Genomic DNA, 25,108 nt, shown 5'->3' with positions numbered 1-25,108 from the left:
TTCAGAGCCTGCCCCACATGTGGCCCATACATGTACAGCCACCAAACTAGATAAGATGGATGAAGCAAAGAAATTCAGGCTGACAGGAACTGGATGTAGATCTGTCCTGGGAGACACAGCCAGAATTCAGCAAGTACATAAACTAATGCCATCATTACACCACTGAACTGAGAATGGTACCCCTGTTGAAGGAATTAGAGAAGGACTGCAAGAGCTTGAGGGTCTTGAGACCACATATGAACAACAATGCCAACCAACCAGAGCTTCCAGGGACTAAGCCACTACCCAAAGACTATACATGGACTGACCCTGGGCTCCAACCTCATAGGTAGCAATGAATAGCCTAGTAAGAGTACCAGTGGAAGGGGAAGCCCTTGGTCCTGCCAAGACTGAACCTCCAGTGAATGTGATTTTAGGGGGGAGGGTGTAATGTGGGGAGGATCTGCAGAGGAACACCCATAGAGAAAGGGAGGTGGAGGGGTTAGGGGGATGTTGACCTGGAAACCGGGAAAGGGAATAATAATCGAAATGTAAATAAGAAATACCCAAGTTTATAAAGATGAAAAAAAAAAAAGGAAAATGATCCAAACCCAACGTATCCTGATAATCCAGGACATAATGAGAAGATCAAAACTAACGATAATGAGAAGTATATTAAGATTCCGTTCTACCCAGAGAATATATCAGACTTCTATAAGGACATTTTCTGGACAGTATTCATTTCTACTCTATTAATTATAATCAGAAACTGGAAACAGCCTAGCTGTGTATCAACAAATAAATGGATGAAGAAACTGTTGTACATTTAACAATAAATACTGTTCAGCCATTGAAAATGAAATCTTGAAATTATCAGGAAAATGTATGTAAGGAACTAGAAAAAGAATCCTGAGTTAAATTATACAGAAAAAGAAATATGATAATGTCATTGTTTATATGTGGATATTTGGTGTTTAGCCCATGATAACCAAACCTGGATCTGTAAAATCACAAAAGTTAGGTATAAACCAAGACTAGGGGCAAAGGTAGGTCTTCCTTGCCAAGAAAAATAGTTGAGCTGTGGCAGGATGAGAAAATGTACTAGATCACATGGTTAAAGCAGGGCTAGGGAGAAAAAAAATGGGGCACGATGAAAGGGACAAAGGTAGAGTCAGGTAAAATAGAGGGCCACTTGATGGGTTATATGGAAATCTAATACAGTAGAAGTTTCCTAAAATATATACTGATCTGAAGATACTTCAAATAATGTTGTTATAAAAATATAAAAAAATAGAAATGCTGTCTTTTTTTCTCACTCTATGTCTGACATCACAGTGCCCAAAGATATTTGCTAGATATTTTAATTCTCAGTCGGCAAAGCCTCTCACCCTCTTTGCTCCATCTCATATTACACGAGGAAGGCCTCTCTCTGAGCCTGGCAGCAATCTCTCTACCTATCCAGTTCCCAAGGTAGGTTTCCACGCCAGAAACACACATCCCAATTCCTCGGTGGCCTAGTGTCTCCAGCTGCCACACACTTTCCTACACTCAAACCGTCACATAAAAGAACACACAATGCAATAACCTTTGACCCAATTGATAATATATAATTGCCCACCTAAACATACAAATCCCAGTATACACACACCCCTTAAGAACATTAATAACAGCCCAAAATAAAGAGTGGAATCTTAATGTCAGCTTTCATTTTCTCTCTGCCTTGAATACCTTCTCTGTTCCTCCTGTCTCTCCTCTTTCTGTTCCAGTCTCTTCCTCTTCCTTCAAACTTTTCTCCTGCCCATTCTTCCTTCTCATCCAATGACAGGCCTCCTTCTATCCTGTTCCTGACCTCACCTGTATTTTACAAATTAAATGGGGAAAGGTTCTGGTGAAATCACCTGAGTCCTGAGTATGTGACTAGGCAGCCATCCTTGAGGCAGTGGAATTACCATCAAAATACAGATAACTCCACTGCAAACCACAAGTAAATAACATTTCCAAATTGCAGAACTCCAAATTGGAAATACTGAGACTGAATTGAAGATATTTTATTACCAAATAGAGTCTCCAGTATTGGGAATGGGTTATATGTAATTGAGTTTTTGGCCAAAAGTGTCCCATTGGAATTCCAAAATAATCCAGGCTGTTTCCTAGGATATAGGATACTATCCCCAAACTTATGGCATGGCTCCATTGGTTTAGACAATACCTACACAGTTCATTGAACATAGTTCCTACCTCAAGTCTACACCTCTAAAGCTTAGTTTGCTTGGCACTGTGAACTACTGGGCATGCTACCAAATGAAAATATAAGGACCACCAAGCTACAAAGCCTTCAGTCTACAATGGTGTCTGTCCTGAAAGATATGCTAGTATAATGGTGGTTCAAATTCTGTGAGAACAAATTTTGATTAGAGGTAAGGCCTACTCCATGAGATGCAACCCATACCCAGGACTCCTTGATTTAACAAAATAAGTAAAACCACATCCTACCATTCTCTTAAGGAATGTATCAATAAATGATTCTTAATGACAATAAATACAATTATTCTTTTTTTTTCCTTGTTTTTTGGAACTGGGGACCGAACCCAGGGCTTTGCTGTTGCTAGGCAAGCGCTCTACCACTGAGCCAAATCCCCAACCCCATAAAATTATTCTTAATGGTTCTTAATTCTGTTATACTCAGAGAGCAGTGGTTCGCTCAGTCATTATAAGAGTAACTTTGTATACAGCAGGTGGGAATAAATGCAAAGTACCACAGCAGATGACAAGAAGACAGTAAGAAATTTCACAGTATTCATTCCTAAATGAAATATCTCTATCAAATCTCTCCCCTCAGGGAACAGAGAATCCTCCAGAAGTGAAAGCCAAGAGAATTTATGAACCACACCAAAGAAACAAGAACTCTAAACAGCATAATCGAGGTGTATATGAACTCAGATATCATGACATATCATGGACATGGCCCGTAGGGGTCTATACCATATGGAGTTATCTCCGATTAACAATTAGATGCAGTTTTTTCCAAGGTATCACCTTGTTTGACAAACAAACCGCTGATAAGGGTACACCCAATGATCGCTAGTACATTACTAACATAAAATAAACACAACACATTTGGAGCATCTTTGGCTTATAATGTTAACTTATGGCATTTTTTTTATGTCTCAGATACTTTGCTTAAGAGTAATGGTTCAGGTTTTTTGTTTTTCTGTGATTCCACATTTTTGTTTTGTTTTACTTTTTATTAGGCTAATTCCTATTTTTTTAATCTTCCAGTATGTTTGTGCTTGATTTATATTACTTTATCGTATTATTATTTCTTAGATGACTGTATTTTCCCCCAAGAAAGAGCAAAAAAAATAGATTGGGTGGTTGAGGAAGTGATGACAAATTTAGAGAAATTTGAAAAGAGAAAACAACATTCATAATACATTTTATGAAAAAATGTACTTTTGTACACTGTAATCATTTGAATGGGAGGCCAAGACTATTAAGCACAGTGAAGTTTTTATTTAGGTACAGAAATTTGTGTAAGAAATATCCATTTAAATCAAAAGTGCTGTTTATATATACTTATTTTTTTTTCTTTTCTTTTTTTCGGAGCTGGGGACCGAACCCAGATGTATACTTTTATGTTCGTTTTCATCCGAATACAGATAACTGTTCAATCTGTAGCATATTATTTGTATGTCTGTGTGTGCTTTATGGCTCACATAATATTAGATAAAGAATCAGAGTGCTTTTCCCAAGGAAGACTTTATCCTCTCAGCCAGTCATTAAATTGTCTATAGGGTTTTGTGGAGTGCAGAGCCCATGGATTTTTGAGAGATCCAGGGGATACTTTGGAGGAGTAAGAGAAAAAAAATAGAATGTGGAGAACTTTATAATTATATTATATTCTAAACAAATATATAAATTTGCCTTTCTTAGGAAAAGCAAGAATATGCATGATTGAGAATATAACAGTAGTTCTGGTTGGTTGGTAAAAGAAAAGCTAGCAACATATGGCCTTGTAGGAGGAATTTGGAATTGAGACACTGATAAGTAAGGGAATGCCTATCTTGCTCAATTGTGCTTATTTCTTGGCTTATATTTATACCTCAACCTCATTTTAGGACCTGGAAGCATACTGTAGGTATCACTCGGTCTCACTCTCACTTTCCCATTGTGGAAATAAATATGCCTTTTTTGCTTTTCACTAGTAGTCTCTTCAATTGCATTGTAGTGGATATGTGGCAGAACTCATCTTCACTATGAACAGGCTGTTACCTTATGACAACAAATATGGCAACATCAACTAAACCAACTAAGAAAGAAAATGTCTACTATAGACATGGAACCTACTCCTCATAGTAAATAGGCATGCGATCATTATGTGGGAATAATTGTGTGTTGTCAAACAAGTAGACGTTAGGTTTATTCTCAGTAAACATTTCAGGGCTAACAATACCTCTAACACCTTGCATACCAAATCTGAAAACCTTATATTACTAAAATTTTTTTCTGGGGATCTATATGGTGTGTATACACCCGAACCCCAGCTTTTCAAGGTTGTTGTTATGCTCATAATCATTTAAATTAAATTTCTGATGAGTTTTATAGCCAAGACATTAAAACATACACACGAAATCCATGCTAAACCCAGAGACGAGACAAAAGAGAAAGTGGGATTATATAAATAAATGTCTTAAAAATATTAATTTTTCCCATGGATGCTAGCTACTAAGGGAATACTGGTATGAGGTGCTATGCTTTTACGACAGACAATAAAAATAATGCTACAGATAGTTTAAACAAGCTAAAGAAGGACTTTCATCATCTAGGTCATGTAAATTATGTTATGACGATTAACATTCTGGGCTTTTTTGAGGTAATTGAGGTCACGTGGTCTGGGTGAGTATATTATTCTAAGTATCCATTGCTGTTCCCCATGTTATTGTTCTAAGGTTCAATGCTGTAATACATTTAAGAGTAAATGACAACAGTACGTTCCTTGAGAAATTCAGGAAACAGGACAAAATAAGAGATTTGAAGGTAACAAATGGGAAGAGAAAGAGGTTGAGTACAGTGAGGTAAATCTTCTATATTAGTGGTTCTTTACAACCACTTTGGTTGTTAAAAGATCTTTTCAAAGAAGTCTTATTTATTTTTTTGTGGTATATTTTCAAAGTGTAAAAAGCAAACATTGTCAGTGTTTCTATTAAGTATTTACGTGTGGTTCATGTGGATTCAGATCCATTTTGTCAGACATACTTCTATAAAGCAATCTGAATCATGTGACTAGGAGACAGTTTGATTTAAATTAACATATGGTTTTTGTGAAATATCTTGTATTCTGAATAGTTGAGAAGGAATTCCATAAAAAATTGACTTAATGGATCCATTTTCTCAATATTAGGCTTCATTTTCAGCTAAACACTAATTTTTTCCAGATATAACTGATTTATAATACTCTTTGTATATGACATGGGAACTTTATATAATACTTGGGATATCATATCTTACTAAAATTGGTTGGTAGTTAATTTTCTTTTTCTTCTTTTATTGGATATTTTTATTTACATTTCAAATGTTATTCCCTTTCTAGCCCCCTATGCCATCCCCCTAGCCTTAGTCTATATGTGTGTTACCCTCTCCACCCGCATCACTTTCCACCACTCTGATATTGCCCTACACTGGGAGTTCAACCTTGGTAGGACCAAGAGCTTCTCCTCCTATTGATGCCCAACCAGGCCATCCTCTGCTACATATTCAGTTGGAGTCATGGGTCAGTCCATGCATAATCTTTGGGTAGTGGTTTAGTCATTGAGACCTTTGGCAGGTTGGCATTGTTGCTCTTATGGGGTTGCAAACCCCTTCACCTCTTTCAATCCTTTCTCTCACTCTGATCCCTTTCTCAGTTCAATGGTTTCCCGCTAGGATCTGACTCCATATTTGACATGCTCTGGTTGTGCCTCTCAGGAGATATCTATATCCGGCTCCTGTCAGCATGTACTTTTTTTCATTAGTATATTTCTTTACTTACATTTCAAATGGTATTCCCTTTGTTCTTTGATCTTACCTAGTTTTGGTGACTGTAGAGATATGGGTCACATGTGGGGCAGGCTCTGAATGGCCATTCCTTAAGTATCTTCTCCAAACTTTGCCTCCATATCACCTACTATGAATATTTTTGTTCCCGCTTTTAAGAAGGACTGAAGCATCCTCACTTTGGACATCCTTCTTCTTGAGCTTCATGTGCTCTGTGGATTGTATCTTGAGTAATTTGAGCTTTTGGACTAATATCCACTTATCAGTGAGTGCATACAATGTGTGTTTTTCTGTGATTTGGTTACCTCACTCAGGATGATATTTTCTAGATCCATTAATTTGCATATGAATTTCAGGAAGTCATTGTTTTTGATAGTTGAGTAATACCCCATTGTGTAGATGTACCACATTTTCTGTATCCATTTCTCTGTTGAAGGGTATCTGGGTTCTTTCCAGTTTTTGGCTATTATAAATAAGGCTGCTATGAAGAATGGAACATCTGCCTTTGTTGTATATTGGAGCATCTTTTGGATATATGCCAAGGAGATGTGTAGCTGGGTCTTCAGGTAGTGAAATGTCCAGTTTTCTGAGGAAACTCCAGACTGATTACCAGAATGGTTGTACCAGTCTGCAATCCCACCAACAATGGAAGAGTGTTCTTCTTTCTCCACATCTTTGCCAGCATCTGTTGCCACCTGAGGTTTTGATATTAGTCATTCTGACTGGTTTGAGGTGGAATCTCATGGTTGTTTTGATTTGCATTTCCCTGATGACTACTGATGCTGAACATTTCTTTAGGTACTTCACAGCCATTTGATATTCCTCAGCTGAGAAATCATTGTTTAGCTCTGCACCCCATTTTTAATAGGGTTATTTGGCTCTATGGAATCTAAGTTCTCTAGTACTCTGTATATTGTGAATATTAGCCCTCAATCAGATATAGGATTGGTAAAGATCTTTTCCCAATTTGTTGGTTGCCATTTTGTACTAACAACAGTGTCCTTTGCCATACAGAAGCTTTGCAGTTTTATGAGATCCCATTTGCTGATTCTTATTCTTAGAGCATAAGCCATTGGTGTTTAGTCAAGGAAATTTTCTCCAGTGCCCATTTGTGCGAGGCTCTTCCCCACTTTTCCTTTTATTAGTTTGAGTGTATCTGGTCTTATTTGGATATCCTTGATCCACTTGTACTTAAGCTTTGCACAGGGCGATAAGAATGGGTCAATTTGCATTTTTCTACATGCTGACCTCCAGTTGAATGAGAATAATTTGTTGAAAGTGTTATCTTTTTTCCACTGGATGGTTTTAGCTCCTTTGTCAAACACCAAGTGACCATATGTGTGTGAGTTCATGGGTTCTTCAATTCTATTTCACTGATCAACGTGCTTGTCTCTCTACCAGTACCCTACAGTTCTTATCACTATTGCACTGTAATACAGCTTGAGGTTAGGGATGATGATTCCACCAGAATTTCTTTCATTGCTGAGGATAGTTTTCACTATTCTGTTTTTTTCTTATTCCAGATAAATTTTCAAATTGCTCTTTCTAACTCTATGAAGAATTGAGTTGAAATTTTGATGGGCATTACATTGAACCTGGAGGATGCTTTTGGCAAAATGGCCATTTTTAGTATATTAATCCTGCGAATCCATGAGCATGAGAGGTCTTTCCATCTTCTGAGATCTTCAATTTCTTTCTTCAGAGACTTGAAGTTCTTGTCATACAGATCTTTTATGAACTTCATTAGAGTCACACTGAGGTATTTCATATTATTTGGGACTATTGTGAAAGGTGTCATTTCTCTAATTTCTTCTTCAGCCTGTTTATCCTTTGACTAGAGGAAGGCTACTGTTTTTTGGGGTTGATTTTATAGCCAGCCAATTTCCTGAACTTGTTTATCAGACTTTTTAGTTCTCTAGTGGAACTTATGGGGTCACTTAAATATAGTATCATATCATCTGTAAATAGTGATACTTTGATTTCTTCCTTTCCAATTTGTATACTTCGACTTCCTTTGGTTGTCTGATTGCTCTCTCTAGGATTTTGAGTACTATATTGAATGAGTAGGAAGAGAGTGGGCAACCTTGTCTAGTCCCTCATTTTAGTGGATTGCTTCAAGTTTCTCTGCTTTTAGTTTAATTTTGGCTACTGATTTGCTGTATAGTGCTTTTACTGTTTTGGTATGAGCCTTGAATTCCTTATCTTAACCAGACTTTTATCTTGAAGGGTTATTGACTTTTGTCAAAGACTTTCTCAGCATTAATGAGATGATCATGTGGATTTTTTCTTTCAGCTTGTTTACATAGTATACTATGTTGATGAATTTCCAAATATTGAACAATCTTGCATCCCTCAGATGAAGCTTATTTATCTTGATGGATGATTGTTTTGATGTGTTCTGTGATTCAGTTGGCAAGAATTTTACTGAGTATTTTTGCATCGATACTCATAATGGAAAGTGGTCTGAAGTTTTGTTTCTTTGTTGGGTCTTTGCTTGGTTTAGGTATAAGCTTAATTGTGGCTTTATAGAAGGAATTTGGTAGTGCTCTGGTTGTTCCTATTTTTTGGAATAGTTTTGACAGTATGGTATGAAGTCTTCTATGAAGGTCTGATAGAATTCTGCAGTAAACCATCTGTTCCTGCGTTCTTTTAGGTTGGGAGATGTTTAATAGCTGCTTCTATTCCTTTAGGAGTACATGATTGTTTAGATGGTTTATCTGATCCTGATTTAACGTTGGTACCTGGTATCTGCTTAGAAAATTGTCATATCCAGATTTATTGTTTTTTTTTTAAATATTGACTTTTGTAGTAGGATCTGATGATGTTTTGAATTTCCTCAGTTTCTATTGTTATATTTCCCTTTCCATTTCTGAATTTGTTAATTTGGGTACACTCTCTGTGTTCTCTGGTTAGTCTGGCAAAGGGTTTATCAATCTTCTTGATTTTCTCAAAGAACCAGCTCCTTGTTTTGTTGATTCTTTGTCTAATCCTTTTTATTTCAACTTGGTTGATTTCAGCCCGGAGTTTGATTATTTTTTGCCTTCTACTCCTCTAGGGTGTATTTGCTTCTTTTTATTCTAGAGATTTTAGATGTTCTGTCCAGCTGCTGATATTTGCTCTCTCCTGTATCTTTTTGCACTCATGGCTATGAGATTTGCTCTTAGCACAGATTTCATTTTGACCCATAAGTTTGTTGTATGTTCATTTTCATTAAATTCAAAGAAGTCTTTAATTTCTTTTTTTTCTTCTTTGACCAAGTTATCGAGTAGAGCATTGTTCAACTTCCATGTGTATGTGGGCATTCTTTCATTATTGTGGTTATTGAAGATCAGTCTTAGTCCATGGTGATCTGATAGGATGCATGGGATTATTTCTATCTTCCTTTGTCTATTGAGGTCTCTTTTGTGACCTATTATATGGTCAATTTTGGAGAAGGTACCATGAGGTACTGCAAAGAAGGTATATCCTTTTGTTTTAGGATGGAATGTTCTATAAATATCTGTTAAGTCTATTGGTTTGTAATTGCTGTTAGTTTCCCTATGTCTCTGTTTAATTTCTGTTTCCATGATCTAGCCAATGCTAAGAGTGTAGTGTTGAAATCTCCTACTATTATTGTGTGAGGATCAATGTGTGATTTGAGCTTTAGTGAGGTTTCTTTTATGAATGTAGGTGCCCTTGCATTTGGAGCATAGATATTTAGGATTGAGAGTTCATCTTGGTGGATTTTTCCTTTGATGAATATGAAGTGTCCTTTCTTATCTTCTCTGATGACTTTTGGTTGAAAGTCAATTTTATTTGCTTCTTCAGACCATTTTAATGGAAAGTGTTTTTCTAGCTTTTATTCAGAGATAGTGTCTGTCCTTTCTCTGAGGTATGTTTCCTGTATGCAGCAAAATGGTGGGTTCTCTTTATATATCCAATCTGATAGTCTATGTCTTTTTATTGGGGAATTGAGTCCATTGATGTTGAGAGATATTAAGAAACAGTGATTGTTGCTTCCTGTTATATTCGTATTTAGAGGTTATGTTTGTGTGTCTCCCTTCTTTTGTTTTATTGAAAGAAGATTAAACAAAACAAAACAACAACAATAGCAACCACAAACCCTGGAGTCCAAGCCCGTGCCCAGAAATGAACTGGTTCAGTCAAACAACTCCCTGCACCCTAATCCTATGAGGGGGATACCTGGACCCTCAGAAATGGGGACACTCCTGAGAAATCAGAGGAGACTACTCTCTGCCCACATTCCTGCCCCATGATGGAATCACCTAGTGCAAACTGTGCACCCTGGGTGAAAGCACCTAGGAGCATTCAGGGGGCAGGACCCAAATGATTCCTGCCCTCATTGATAGCTGAAAGACTGCCTCCAGGAACACCTACATTCCAGAGAGCAGAAAACTCTGTTCCCAGAACCATCTGAAAGAAAACAAGAAAAAAGTTCTACAGGAGTGCTGACAAACAAGCCTTCAGGAGGGTCAAGCCACTTTCAGAAACAGAAACAGAAGACAAGTTAAAATCAGAGAGATCCAGTTGATATGAGGCAAGCACAGGAACCCAATCAACAGAAACCAAGACTACTTTGTGTCATTAGAGCCCAGTTCTCCCACCAAAGCAAATACTGGTTATCAAACACACCAGAAAAGCAACATTTAGATTTAAAAATCACAGTTTATCATGATGATGGAGGACTTTAAGAAGTTCATAAATAACTCCCTTAAGGAAATACAGGACAACACAACAACACAAGTTAACAGGTAGAAGCCTTTAAAGAAGAAACACAAAAATCCCTTAAAGAATTACAGGAAAACACAAGCAAATGGGGAAGGAAATGAACAAAACCATCCAGGAGTTAAAACTGGAAATAGAAACACTAAAGAGATCACAAAGTTAGACAACGCTAGAGATAGAAAACCTAGGAAAGAGATCAGGAGTCATAGATTTGAGCATCACCAACACAAGAGACAGAAGAGAGAATATCATGAGCATAAGATACCATAGAAAATATTGACACAACCTAAATTGATAAGGCAAAATGGAAAAAGCTCTTAGCCCAAAGCATATAGGAAATCTATGACACAATGAAAAGATCACACCTAAGGACAATAGGTATAGAAGAGAATGAAGACTCTTAAGGGTCAGTAAATATCTTCAACAAAATTATAGAAGAAATCTTCCATAACATAAAGAAAGAGATGCCCTTAAACATAAAAAAGCCTACAGAACTCCAAATGGATTGGACGAGAAAAGAAATTCTTCATGTCACATGAGAGTCAAAGCACCAAATGCACAAAACAAAGAAAGAATATTAAAAGCAGTAAGAGAAAAAGATCAACTGACATATAAAGGCAGACCTATAATAATTACACCAGACAACTCACCAGAGACTATGAAAGAAAAAAGAAACTGGACAGATGTCATACATACCCTTAAGAGGACACAAATGCCAGTCCAGGCTACTATATTCCACAAAACTATCAATTAACATAGAGGGAAAAAACCAATATATTTCATGATAAAACCAAATTTACACAGTATCTTTTTACAAATCCAGCCCTACAAAGGATATTAGATGGAAAAGACCAACACAAGGAGGGAAACTAAACCCTAGAAAAAGTAAGAAAGTAATCTCTATTATTATGTTTTAATATTCATAATTTTATAGTTATATATGCTGGATACTCTTCATATTGAACAATTATTTCAAACAGATGAATTACATAAAACAAGCATGTAAAATATAATTTAGAAATTAATATAAAAATCATTTAGCATGTACTAAAAGCCTGTAAAATGGAAGGAAGTAGAAACAAGATGTTTGTATATTGGAAGGTAGACTCCTGATACCATAAAGTGAGTAGCACAAAAACGACTTTCCTACAATCTCTTAGGATGTTCACTCATGGGTTCAAAGTGTTAAATCTAGTGTCAGTCTAATGCAGTATTTTAGATTTGAAATCTCCCAGGGCCATGCATGTTCCTAGGAGACAGTCTGATGATCCCTTGTGGTAAGTCTTCTGTGGTGGTGTTCCTTCATGTCCAGGACCTTGTTCATGCAGTTGATTTTCAAAACACATATTCAAGACTTATAAAGTCGGATTAAATGTTGGCTACAGAAACCTTGTCTCTATGCTTGTTTCTGGGTGTTAGAACTTTGGGACTCATGCTTCTTTCATAAGTGCTTTAATTATTGAAGCATTGCTTCAGAGTTCAGAGATAGTATTCCAGCAACTTCTTGAGTGTCTCAGTTCTGTCTGATCCAAAATTTTCATTAATTTTTCCTCATATCACTGTCTCTATCAGATTTATGAACAGCATGGAAAAGAGAAACCAAACAGCTTTTCCAGGATTCTCTCTTCTGGGACTGACAGAAGACCCAAAACTGCAGCCTGTCTTGGTCAGCTTGTTCTTTTCTATATATTTGGTTACCCTTACGGGAAACTTGCTTATAATCTTGATTGTTATCTCAGACTCCCATCTTCATACCCCTATGTATTTATTTCTCTCCAATTTGTCTTTAAATGACATCTGTTTAAGCACTAGCACAATCCCAAAGATGCTGGTAAATATACAAGAAAATAGTCAAAGCATCACATTCAAAGGCTGTCTCACTCAAATGAGGTTTGTCTTAATTTTTGGTGGCATGGAAAACTGTCTTCTTGCAGTAATGGCTTATGACCGCTATATGGCTATTTGTCACCCTCTGAGGTACACAGTCATCATGGAACCCTGTTTCTGTGTCCTGCTGATTCTATTGTCCCTGCTAATTAGTCTTGTGGATTCTTTAATGCACAGCCTGATGGTGCTAAGACTGTCATTCTGCAGACACCTGGAAATACCAAACTTCTTCTGTGAACTTCCCAAGATGCTCAAGTTGGCCTGTTCTGATACCCTCATTGATAACATCCTTATTTATATTTCATCCTGCATATTTGCTGGAATTCCTCTCTTTGGAATAGTTTTCTCTTATATTCATATCATGTCCTCTATTTTTAGAATGCCATCATCAGAAGGAAAGCACAAAGCCTTTACCACTTGTGGGTCTCACCTGTCAGTTGTTTCCTTGTTCTATGGGACAGGATTTGGGGTATACATTACATCTATTATTATGGATTCATCCAGGAAGACTGCAGTGGCTTCAGTGATGTATTCTGTTGTACCTCAGATGCTGAATCCTTTTATCTATAGTCTGAGGAACAGGGAAATGAAGCATGCTATGAGGAAATTCTTCAGTAGAATGGCTTCTTTCCTATGATATTTCATTTATTTGGACATCAATTTTGAGAGTAAGTAAACTAATACAATTTTACTGAATCAGAATTCCCACTCATTTCATACTGTATTCTTCTACTATTACCACAAAATCACTGTGCTTAAACTGTATTAAATTTCACAATTATGACAGTTTCTATGACTATATGACAAGGAGATGATCATTCATTACCAGTGAAACTGTTACTGTGATTTTCTTAATCACAGTGAATGTACCTATGAGTTTACTATTTCTCAGCAAATTCAATGTCATTATCCACAGAACTGATTTATTTATATATTAGTTGTTTGTGTTGATTTTGAGAGAGTCATCAATGACCAGTGATGGTATCTTCAGACCTAAGAGCATAAAAACCCTAACATTATTATCATAGATTAATAGAGTTGTCTATCATCCAAAGTGGACATTGTATGGTGAAGAATATATTTGAAGAAGCTTGGGCTTCCATCAATACTTCCTACAACTCTTTTCTTCCAGATGCTGGGAATAATATCTAAAACAAGGGGAGTTTCTGGCATATATATATATATATATATATATATATATATATATATATATATATATTGTTGGGTCTGATTAAATGACTTAAATATATATCATTTAGTCATTTAGACTAAATACCTTTAGTAGGCTGAATTGTTGACCTAAAAATATGTCCAGGTTTTAGGCCAATGGGATGGCTCACACGGTAGCAAGCTTTATTGCTATACCTGCTGACATTTTTTCACCTCTTATGTTCCATATGCTAGAAGTAAATCTTCACTCACATAATGTGTCATCTGAGTTCTATATGTAACCCATGGCATGTAGACACAACACAGTACATAGACAATCATGCACACACAGTAGATAGGAAAACAGACAGACAAACAGACACACAGACAAATAAAATGTCAAATATTGTGATGTAACCAAATCTGATTTTACTAGTAGATGGAGAGCCCTGTTCCCTGCAAGTTATCCTTTACCCTCTACACAGAAACCTTCCATTTATGTGCCTATATCCCCTAAAAGACACACTTCCATAAAAACATCCAAGTCTGTGGACTGAGTTCATTTTAAAACTTCTGAGAATAAGAAAACTCCAGATGATGTATTATTTTATAGGCAACTGCATTTCTTCAAGGAAAACTTAGCTCTATAAGGACATTTCTTCTAGAAATGAGATGAAGTCATAATTTTTCTGTTATTTTGTCTTCTGTAAAGTAATGATTATTCCTATTTTCATATGTGTTTTATAATAATATAAAATTTTATATCCTATACCAGTTTTATTAAAGTTATACACTTTCCCTTCCAGAAGAATGTACCTAAGAGCTAAAGAAAAGTATTTCCTGAGGAAACATTGAAATTAATAATTGTAATTTTCATTCACATGGCAAATGTAGAACACAGTACATTATTCTGAATGAATAAAGCTACACCATATAATTTCATTGTCACCACTTGAAATAATGTATAAATAAGTTACTATTTATTGAAAATTGGGCTGAAAGGTTAAATACAAAATGATATATGAGAACAAGTATAGAGTTCTTGAAAATCAAAATAAAATATTTTTCTAACTTATTTAGATTTACAATAAAGTACAGTTTTGCAAAGAATAAATTTGCAAACAATGTGTTGGAAGATTTGATAGACCACTGAAATTGCACAATTGATGTTGCTCATTTCTAGAGCTGATTTTCATGAAGTTTTCAAATTGCAGGTCAACAGCTGACATTTTCATCAATCATCAGGCAATCTATTGCTTGAGGGGAACAGGAGACTGTCAACCTTGTTTATTTTCCATCATCATCACTGTTTTCCTTTAGGTCAAAGTATACTGTGGAATTTAGATACCAAAGAGATATTCTTCTCTTCCCTTCTGATAAACTGACAGATCATCTATAACCTCTCTTTTGAGGGGGGTTTGTTTCTACCAAGATACTTACTTAATATCCCATAAACAATATACTAATGTTTGTTCTGGCTGTGGAATTTGATTCCCACCTCTGTATTGCTTTCCATAATCTGATACTGACCTCTGGTTAGTTTATTCTTATATACAGAAATGAATAAATACTCAAATACAGGATCTGATCATCATTTTTAATTGGATGAGAATTTAGTACATGAAAATATCATGTTTGCATAAATTTACTCCCATATCTACCCCTCAAAATTTTTCTTCTCTCTACACATATCTTTGTATCATTGCCATGAGTTATTATTTGTCCCTGTATTGCATGTTTTCAACACACAGATTCCACTTCTTGTGTCAGTGTAAATATGTGTATGACAAACTATTGGGGCATTGAAAGCCTAGATACATTTATAATTTCTTTTATAGATCAAAATGTCATTAGATCATTTCTCCCTCACATTTTTCCTTCCAAAATTTCTCTTGTACCCTGCCTTGCTACCTTTAAAATTCCTTTTCTCTTTTTTCAGTAATTTATGTATATATATATATATATATATATGCAATTAAATATATGTTCTTTAAATATAATCTGTTCCAACTGCATAATATTTATTTGTGGTGTTCAGGTATGGAAAATTGATAATGCTTAATCAATTGGTGTTGTCCTTGAAGAAGGCTATTTCTATATCTGGCCTTTCTCAATTGTTTGTAGTTTTTTTTGTAGGCATGAGGCTTCACAGTCTTTCTTTCACCTACTTTGAGATGCCTATTTGTGTCATCTTTCTTTAGCTCATGTTTATAGAGAGTCGTGTTGGAAATATTTTATTGGTGTGGTTTGTGACATGATGAGGAGATACATTCCTCCAGCAAACTTCCTTTTCCTCTGACACAAATTTTTTTCCTAGTTTTTTGCAACGTTGACTGAGCCCTATGTGAAGGAGTGTTTTATAAATATATCAATTGAATTACCCGAATCGTTTTGGTAACTGCTTGTTTGCCTTGTTAAAAACAATCCTCACAACATTGGTCTGTAATTACTTGTTTGACCATGTGACATCTTTCTACTAGAGTACATAATAATCCTAAGTCTTACTGTATTTTCTGCTTATTCTGCTAACTCTTTACAATAACATTTTGTATGAATTGCTTCACAGCCTCAATCTTGGTGTACTCAGCTTCTCTGACTTGAAATATTACACAAATGATTTCATTATACATTTCAATTATTATGTTAGTTTTATTCTGCCTTAAGATTGAATTATGCCATTTGAAGGAGGTTCATGTAACTGGACATTACCATATAAGGCAAAATAAGTCATAGACATCATAACAAATATTCTGTATTTTCTTTCATATGTAGAGTATAAACAAAATAAAGTAAAATAGGGAAGTAGAAGTAAATGTATTTATTTCTGTTATGTCTCATTACCCAAAATACATGGACATAACAACCTGTAGAAAGAAAGGTTTAACTTGACTCATGTTTCAGGAGATTTTTGTATATCATATGTGATACAGAAACTCATTTACAAAAGGTCAAGCTTCCAGTCTATTGTGCTAAAAGTGTCCAGTATTCCTATGAAACAAAAGAAGATAGAATAGAATCAGAAGCTGGATAAATGTAAAGGTTCACAATACAAACATTATTAGAGCCACATTCTGTGACTTTCTCCAAGAAAATCTAGATTGCTGTTTGTAAGCAGGTGAGCGTATCTGAAAGACAAGTATAGAACCTGTGATTGGACAGCTGAAAAGGTGCACGGATTGAGAGTTTTTGAGAAGCAGGAGAGATAAGAAGGAGGGGAGAATGAAGGAACACAGAGAAAGAGAAGAGCAACCCAGATCCATGTGGTTTTAAATAGCCACAGGTAGCTAAAGGGGCCGACAATTATGGGACAATTTGTCTTATCTAGGTGTGCAGTTAATATCAATATCAATTGGCTCTGAGTTTACTGTGTGGATATTTTGTGGGGTGAGAATTTATTGATAAAATCCTCTAGAGATTTGATTTTACCTGATTACTGGGAATTGTGACTATAACCACAGGCAGCAGATGGTTGGGGATATGAACAGAATCTGGTCTCTGAATGTGGCTAGGCATGGAGGCAGCAAAGACTACTGGATTCAGAGAGTTGCCAGTGCTTTGGAGATGATTATTCAGTCATCTCAATTTTTAATAATTTAATGCTACAAGAAAAGGTGGGTTTTGTTCATTTGTTTTTTTCTGTTTTCTTGTATACTGAAGGATGACTGGTGCACATATGAATACACAGTTGTTATAACAGCAAAAAGAAAACTGTGCAGATATAGCTGACAGAAAATTCTGATATGAAGAAGGATGTGACAGAAGTTTGTGAAATGTGTCACAAAATTAGTGAGGTGTTTTCTGTTTATTGTACATGTACTCACAACCATTAGTCATAAAAGCTAAATTTACAAATTATCAAGTTAAACAAATTTGGATTCAAAATAAAACTTTCCCATTTATTGTTTCTGATATTGAGCAATAAAATTGATCTTTTCAATTTTCCATCTTATTGTCAGCAAATGTATTGTTAACACTTAACTTATGCATCTATTGGAAGATATTTTTGGAGTTAAATAAAGGAATAAAAGTCTTGACACCAAGTAGATAATTAATCAAACAAACCAGCACGTTCCATTCCATTAAGTAGCCAAAAGAATGAAATAACTTCAATGGCATTTTACTCCACACAAGCCTAACAACCATTTAAATGTTTCATAATCTCTTCAAATTGTAATCTATTCAATAAAAGTGTTTCATTTAAAAAAAAGAAAAAAAAGAAGGTTTGTAGACCTAAAGCAGCATTCCTGTAAAAGTAGCTGCTGACAATTGGAAGCTATTGGAAGAAGGGAAGTCACTTTAACCTAAAGTACAGCCCCTGATGGGATGACCGCACATGGGCAGCCAACTGTAATTAGATTTTGAAAAAATTGCATACATAGTTGTATAGGTAGAGAGAAAGGATGAATGTAGTGCAGATGGAGGGAAGTTTTGAATATAATCAAGGAGCATTCTATGAAATTATCAAGAAACTAATCCCATATGAGAAAAGATATTACAGATAGATCAAATTAATTTTCTCCAATATAGAGTGTCCAATCTTAAGTGGAAATGTCTAATATAATTGAATATAAGCAATGCTAAATGGACTTAATAGATTGTATATACATTTGTATACATATGAATTAATATACATATATGTACAGATATGTGACAATGTATTATATATGTTTGCATCTATATAGTATGCATATGTACAGATGTGTAACAACAGTAAAGAAGAGATCATGAATTTTGGAAGAAGGGTCAATAATGACTGAGATATAGTGCTTATATGAACAATTCTCTCAAAAATTATAAAAATTTAATGAACTTTTAGAGCTTAAGAGATTTGTCACTGGTTAATGATACATTCTTTTCTGCATATGTAGCAGAGGATGACCTTATCTGGCATCAACAGAAAGTGAGGCCCTTGGTTATATGAAGGCTTGATGTCCCAGAATAGGGCAATGCTATGGTGGTGACTTGGGAGTGGAGTGGAGAACACTCAAAGAAGCAGGGTGAATGTGATAAGGACATGTGGAGGGGAAGCTGGGAAGGGGGATAACATTTGAAATGTAAATAAATAAAATAACCAGTAAAAGAGGATATATTCTTTTCTCTCCCAGACTACCTACCACTCATGTTACAGAATACAGCCAGTTGTAACCCCAGTTCTGACATTCTTATCTGGCCCCTGGAAACATATATATATATATATATATATATATATATATACATATACATACACATACATACATATATATATGTATATATATATTGCATAATGTATGGCTGTGTACATATTTAATATATGATGCTTAGTGCATATAAAGTAATCTTTAATAAAACTATTAAGAATAAATGTGTAATTTATCCATAAAATAAGTGTAATCAAGAAAAGAAGCATAATGGGCAATGATTATTTTTCTAGTAAAAGCAACGATGTCTTACATTTTCCTCATATACACACAATACTATATTAGGTTTTGTTGTTTTTGTTGTGAGATTCTTCACATCTTGTCATTTCTTTGGTATAGCTATCTTTCTTATACTGGAGTTTTCCTTCTAGGATCCTCTGTAGGACTGGATTGGTAGATAGATACTGTTTGAATTTGGTTTTGTCCTGGAATATTTTGGATTCTCCATCTATGCTGATTGAGAATTTTGCTGGGTATAGTAGCCTTGGCTGGCAATTGTGTTCTTTTACAGTCTGCATGACCGCTGGTCAGGATCTTCTGGGGTTTATAGTCTCTGTTGAGAAGTCTGGTGTAATTTCTTTTCTGTTCTCATTTATTTGGCTAATATCTAATATATACAAAGAACTCAACAACTTAGACAACAGAGAATAATATAATCCTATTAAAAATGAGATACAGAGGTAACCACATATTGCTGTGTAGCACCTAAAGAAATGTTAAATATCCTTACTCATCAGTGAATGAACAGCTTTCAGAATGGATGAGATAAAAAATTCATGTGACAGAACATGGTGGCAAGGATGTGGAGAAAAAGGAAAACCCCTACATTGTTGGTGGGATTGCAAGCTCATACAACCACTCTGGAAATCACTCTAGAACTTCCTCAAAAAATTGGACATAGTATTTCCTAATGACCCAGCTATACCTCTCACATGCATATATTCAAAAGATGCTGCAACAAATAACAAGGAAACTTGCTCCCCTATGTTCATAGCAGCTTTATTCATAATAGGCAGAAGCTGGCAGAACAGACATCTCTCAACAGAGGAATGGACACAGAAAATGTGGTATAATTACACAATGGAGTACTACTCAGATATTAAAAACAATGACTTCAGGAATTATTAAGGAAGTAGATGGATCTAGAAAATATCACCCTGAGTGAGGAAAATGAATCACAAAAGAACACATGGAATGTACTCACTGATAAGTGATTATTACCCCAAAAGTTTGGAATACCTAACAAAAAGTTCACAGATTATATGAAGCTCAAGAAGAAGGTAGACCAAAATGTAGATGTGTTTTCCTTTTTAGAAGGGAGAACAAAATATTCATGGGAGGAAATACAGGAGACAGGGACTGGAGCAGGGACCGAGGAAAAAATCCTCTAGAGACTGCCCCACCTGAGGTTCTATCCCATATGCTGCCACCAAACCCAGTCACAATTGCTGATGCCAAGAAATTCTTCCTGACAGGATACAGGTATGGGTGTCCCCAGAAAGACTCTGCCAGAGCCCCATTTTAAAGACAGGGATGATTGTAGCTAACGATTGGCTTAAACAAGGGAACTCCAATAGAGGAATTAGAGCAAAGACTGAAGGAGCTTAAGGGGTTTTCATCATCATAGGAAGAACAAGAGTATCAACCAACCAGACCCCACCACAGCTCCCAGGGACTAAACCACCAACCAATGAGTACTCTTGGAGGGACCCTTAATTCCAGCCATGTATGTAATATAGAATGATATTGTTCAGCATTAATAGGAAAAACCCTTGGTCCTGTGAAGGCTTGTTTCCCCAGTGAAGGCTAATGCAAGGGCTTTGAGGTTAGAGTTGGTGGGAGGGGGAGGGGCTTTGAAAAAGGGGGAACGGGGATAACATTTGAACTGTTAATATATAAAATATCCAAGGAAAATAAAGCTTAAAGAAAAGAAATACAAAGACAAAAATATAAAGCAGAGACTGAAGGAAAGGCCATTCAGAGACTGCCCTACCTGCGAATCCATCACACACACAGTCATCAAACTCACATATAGATGCCAAGAAGTACTGGCTGATAGAAACTTGATATAGCTCTCTGATGTGTGGCTCTGCCAGAGCCTGACAAATACAGATGCAGAAGCTCTCAGTCAACCATTAGATTGAACATGGTCTCCAATGAAGGAGCTTGAGAAAGGACTGAAGGAGCTGAAGTGGTTTGCAACCTTATAAGAAGAACAATATTAACAAAGCACAGCCCCAGAACTCGCAGGGACCAAACCACCAACAAAAAAGTACACATGGAGCAACTGTTTTCTCCAGCTACATGTGTAGCAAAGCATGGCCTTGTTGGACGTTTATGGGAGGAGAAGCCCTTCATCCTATGAAGGCTTGATACACTACAATAGGGGAATGCCAAGGTGGGGAGGAGTGAAGAAGAGAGTGGGGGGTGAGAAAGCACCTTCATAGAATCAGCAGAATGGGGGTTAGGTTAGAGTGTTGTCGGAGAGGAAGCCTAGAAAGGGAATAATATTTTAAATGTAAATAAAAAATACCTAATGAAGGAAAAATTGCAAAAAGGAAGTTGTTTCATTATATAAGTTTTTATGTGTGTGTTTATTAAGACATATTAATTACATTAATTATTCACAATCAGTGTGGAATTTGATACTTACACACCAGTTTATAACATGAAATGGATTTTATCTATAGTTATAAACTTTTTTTTCTTTATTAACTTTAGTATTTCTTATTTACATTTCGATTGTTATTCCCTTTCCCGGTTTCAGGGCCAACATCCCCCTAACTCCTCCCCCTCCCCTTTTATATTGGTATACCCCTCCCCATCTTCCCCCAATTGGCGCCTTCCCCCCAATAATCACGATCACTGGGGGTTCACTCTTAGCAAGACCAAGGGCTTCCCCTTCCACTGGTGCTCTTACTAGGCTATTCATTGCTACCTATTTGGTTGGAGCCCAGGGTCAGTCCATGTATAGTCTTTGGGTAGTGGCTTAGGCCCTGGAAGCTCTGGTTCATTGGCATTGTTGTTCATATGGGGTCTCGGGCCCCTTCAAGCTCTTCCAGTCCTTTCTCTGATTCCTTCAACGGGGGTCCAGTTCACAGTTCAGGGGTTTGCTGCTGGCATTCGCCTCTGTGTTTGCTGTATTCTGGGTGTGTCCCTCAGGAGAGATCTATATCCAGTTTCTGTAGGCCTGCACTTCTTTGCTTCATCCATCTTGTCTAATTGGGTGGCTGTATATGTATGGGCCACATCTGGGGCAGGCTCTGAAAGGGTGTTCCTTCTGCCTCTGTTTTAATCATTGCCTCCCTATTCCCTGCCAAGTGCATTCTTGTTCCCCTTTTAAAGAAGGTGTGAAGCATTCACATTTTGATCATCTGTCTTCAGTTTCGTGTGTTCTGTGCATCTAGGGTAATTCAAGAATTTGGGCTAATATACACTTATCAATGAGTGCATACCATGTGTGTTTTTCTGTGATTGGGTTACCTCACTCAGGATGATATTTTCCAGTTCCCTCGATTTACCTATTAATTTCATAAAGTCATTGTTTTTGAAAGTTGAGTAATATTCCATTGTGTAGATGTACCATATTTTCTGTATCCATTCCTCTGTTGAAGTGCATCTGGGTTCTTTCCAGCTTCTGGCTATTATAAATAAGGCTGCTATGAACATAGTGTAGCACGTGTCTTTTTTATATGTTGGGGCATCTTTTGGGTATATGCCCCAAGAGAGGTATAGCTGGGTCCACAGGTAGTTCAATGTCTAATTTTCTGAGGTACCTCCAGACTGATTTCCAGAATGGTTGTACCAGTCTGCAATCCCACCAACAATGGAGGAGTGTTACTCTTTCTCCACATCCTCGCCAGCATTTGCTGTCACCTGAGTTTTTGATCTTAGCCATTCTCACTGGTGTGAGGTGAAAGCTCAGGGTTGTTTTGATTTGCATTTCCCCTATGACTAAAGATGTTGAACATTTCTTTAGGTGTTTCTCAGCCATTCGGCATTCCTCAGCTGTGAATTCTTTGTTTAGCTCTGAACCCCATTTTTTAATAGGGTTATTTGTCTCCCTGCGGTCTAACTTCTTGAGTTCTTTGTATATTTTGGATATAAGCCCTCTATCTTTTGTAGGATTGGTAAAGATCTTTTCCCAATCTGTTGGTTGCAGTTGTCCTAACCACAGTGTCCTTTGCCTTACAGAAGCTTTGCAGTTTTATGAGATCCCATTTGTCGATTCTTGATCTTAGAGCATAAGCCATTGGTGTTCTGTTCAGGAAATTTTCTTCAGTGCCCATGTGTTTGAGATTCTTCCCCACCATTTATTCTATTAGTTTGAGTGTTTCTGGTTTGATGTGGAGGTCATTGATCCACTTGGACTTAAGCTTTGTACAGGGTGATAAGCATGGATCGATCTGCATTCTTCTACATGTTGACCTCCAGCTGAACCAGCACCATTTGCTGAAAATGCTATCTTTTTTCCATTTGATGGTTTTGGCTCCTTTGTCAAAAATCAAGTGACCATAGGTGTGTGGATTCATTTCTCGGTTTTCAATTCTATTCCATTGGACTATCTGCCTGTCTCTGTACCAATACCATGCAGTTTTTATCACTATTGTTCTGTAATACTGCTTGAGTTCAGGGATAGGGATTCCTCCTAAAGTCTTTTTATTGTTGAGGATAGTTTTAGCTATCCTGGGTTTTTTTTTGTTATTCCAGATGAATTTGCAAGCTGTTCTGTCTAACTCTTTGAAGAATTGGATTGGTATTTTGATGGGGCATTGCATTGAATCTGTAGATTGCTTTTGGTAAATGGCCATTTTTACTATATTAATCCTGCCAATCCATGAGCATGGGAGATCTTTCCATCTTCTGACGTCTTCTTCAATTTCTTTCTTCAGTGTCTTGAAGTTCTTATTGTACAGTTCTTTTACTTGCTTGGTTAAAGTCACACGGAGATATTGTATATTATTTGGGACTATTATGAAGGTTGCCGTTTCCCTATTTTTTTTCTCTGCTTGCTTCTCTTTTGTGTATAGGAAGGCTACTGATTTATTTGAGTTAATTTTATACCCAGCCACTTTGCTGAAGTTGTTTATCAGCTTTAGTAGTTCTCTGGTGGAACTTTTGGGATCACTTAAATATACTATCATATCATCTGCAAAGAATTATATTTTTACTTTTTCTTTTCCAATCTGTATCACCTTGATCTCCTTTTGTTGTCTGATTGCTCTGGCTAGAACTTCAAGAACTGTATTGTTTATAGAGAGAGAGAGTTGGTAGCCTTGTCTAGTCCCTGATTTTAGTGGGATTGCTTCAAGTTTCTCTCCATTTAGTTTAATGTTAGCGACTGGTTTGCTGTATATGGCTTTTACTATGTCTAGGGATGGGCCTTGAATTCCTATTCTTTCCAGGACTTAAATCATGAAGGGGTGTTGAATTTTGTCAAATGCTTTCTCAGCATCTAACGAAATGATCATGTGGTTTTGTTCTTTCAGTTTGTTTATATAATGGATCACGTTGATGGTTTTCTGTATATTAAACCATCCCTGCATGCCTGGGATGAAGCCTACTTGATCATGGTGGATGATTGTTTTGATGTGCTCTTGGATTCGGTTTGCCAGAATTTTATTGAGTATTTTTGCGTCGATATTCATAAGGGAAATTGGTCTGAAGTTCTCTTTCTTTGTTGGGTCTTTGTGTGGTTTAGGTATAAGAGTAATTGTGGCTTCATAGAAGGAATTTGGTAGTGCTCCATCTGTTTCAATTTTGTGGAATAGTTTGGATAATATTGGTATGAGGTCTTCTGTGAAGATCTGATAGAATTCTGCACTAAACCCATCTGGACCTGGGCTCTTTTTGGTTGGGAGACCTTTAATGACTGCTTCTATTTTGTTAGGAGTTATGGGGTTGTTTACATGTTTTAAACTTAACATATGCTGCTTTGAAACTCCTAATAGTTTAATTCTATAATATCTAGTTTTGGCATGTGTATAAAAGGGATCACTTACATTTCTATTCTGCTTCTGACTTATTTAATCAATGTTGTTTTCATTTTTTTAAGAATTCTACCCTCTCTATATGTTCAACATTTCTTGGATTGTTGTAAAGTATAGAAATATAAAAAATTTAATGAATTCCGTTCGTACCCTGAGATATCTATCAGG

General features: G+C 36.3%; 1 protein-coding gene across 1 annotated transcript; it reads left to right on the top strand.

The window, feature by feature from the left end:
• Positions 1 to 12,307: 12,307 nt before the first annotated feature.
• On the top strand, positions 12,308 to 13,261 carry LOC116907069 (olfactory receptor 7G2-like). The gene has a single exon (XM_032910024.1). The coding sequence runs from the start codon at positions 12,314 to 12,316 to the stop codon at positions 13,259 to 13,261; it is 948 nt and encodes a 315-aa protein (XP_032765915.1). The 5' UTR covers positions 12,308 to 12,313.
• The last annotated feature ends 11,847 nt before the right edge of the window (positions 13,262 to 25,108 follow it).

Source organism: Rattus rattus, chromosome 8 (assembly GCF_011064425.1).
Source record: "Rattus rattus isolate New Zealand chromosome 8, Rrattus_CSIRO_v1, whole genome shotgun sequence".
NCBI lineage: Eukaryota > Metazoa > Chordata > Mammalia > Rodentia > Muridae > Rattus > Rattus rattus.
The sequence above is the reverse complement of the archived record's forward strand: the minus strand, read 5'-3'. Positions and strand labels throughout refer to the sequence as shown.

Excerpts from the sequence above, each read along its gene's own strand:
- LOC116907069 (XM_032910024.1), top strand. The coding sequence starts at position 12,314 with ATGAACAGCATGGAAAAGAGAAACCAAACAGCTTTTCCAGGATTCTCT.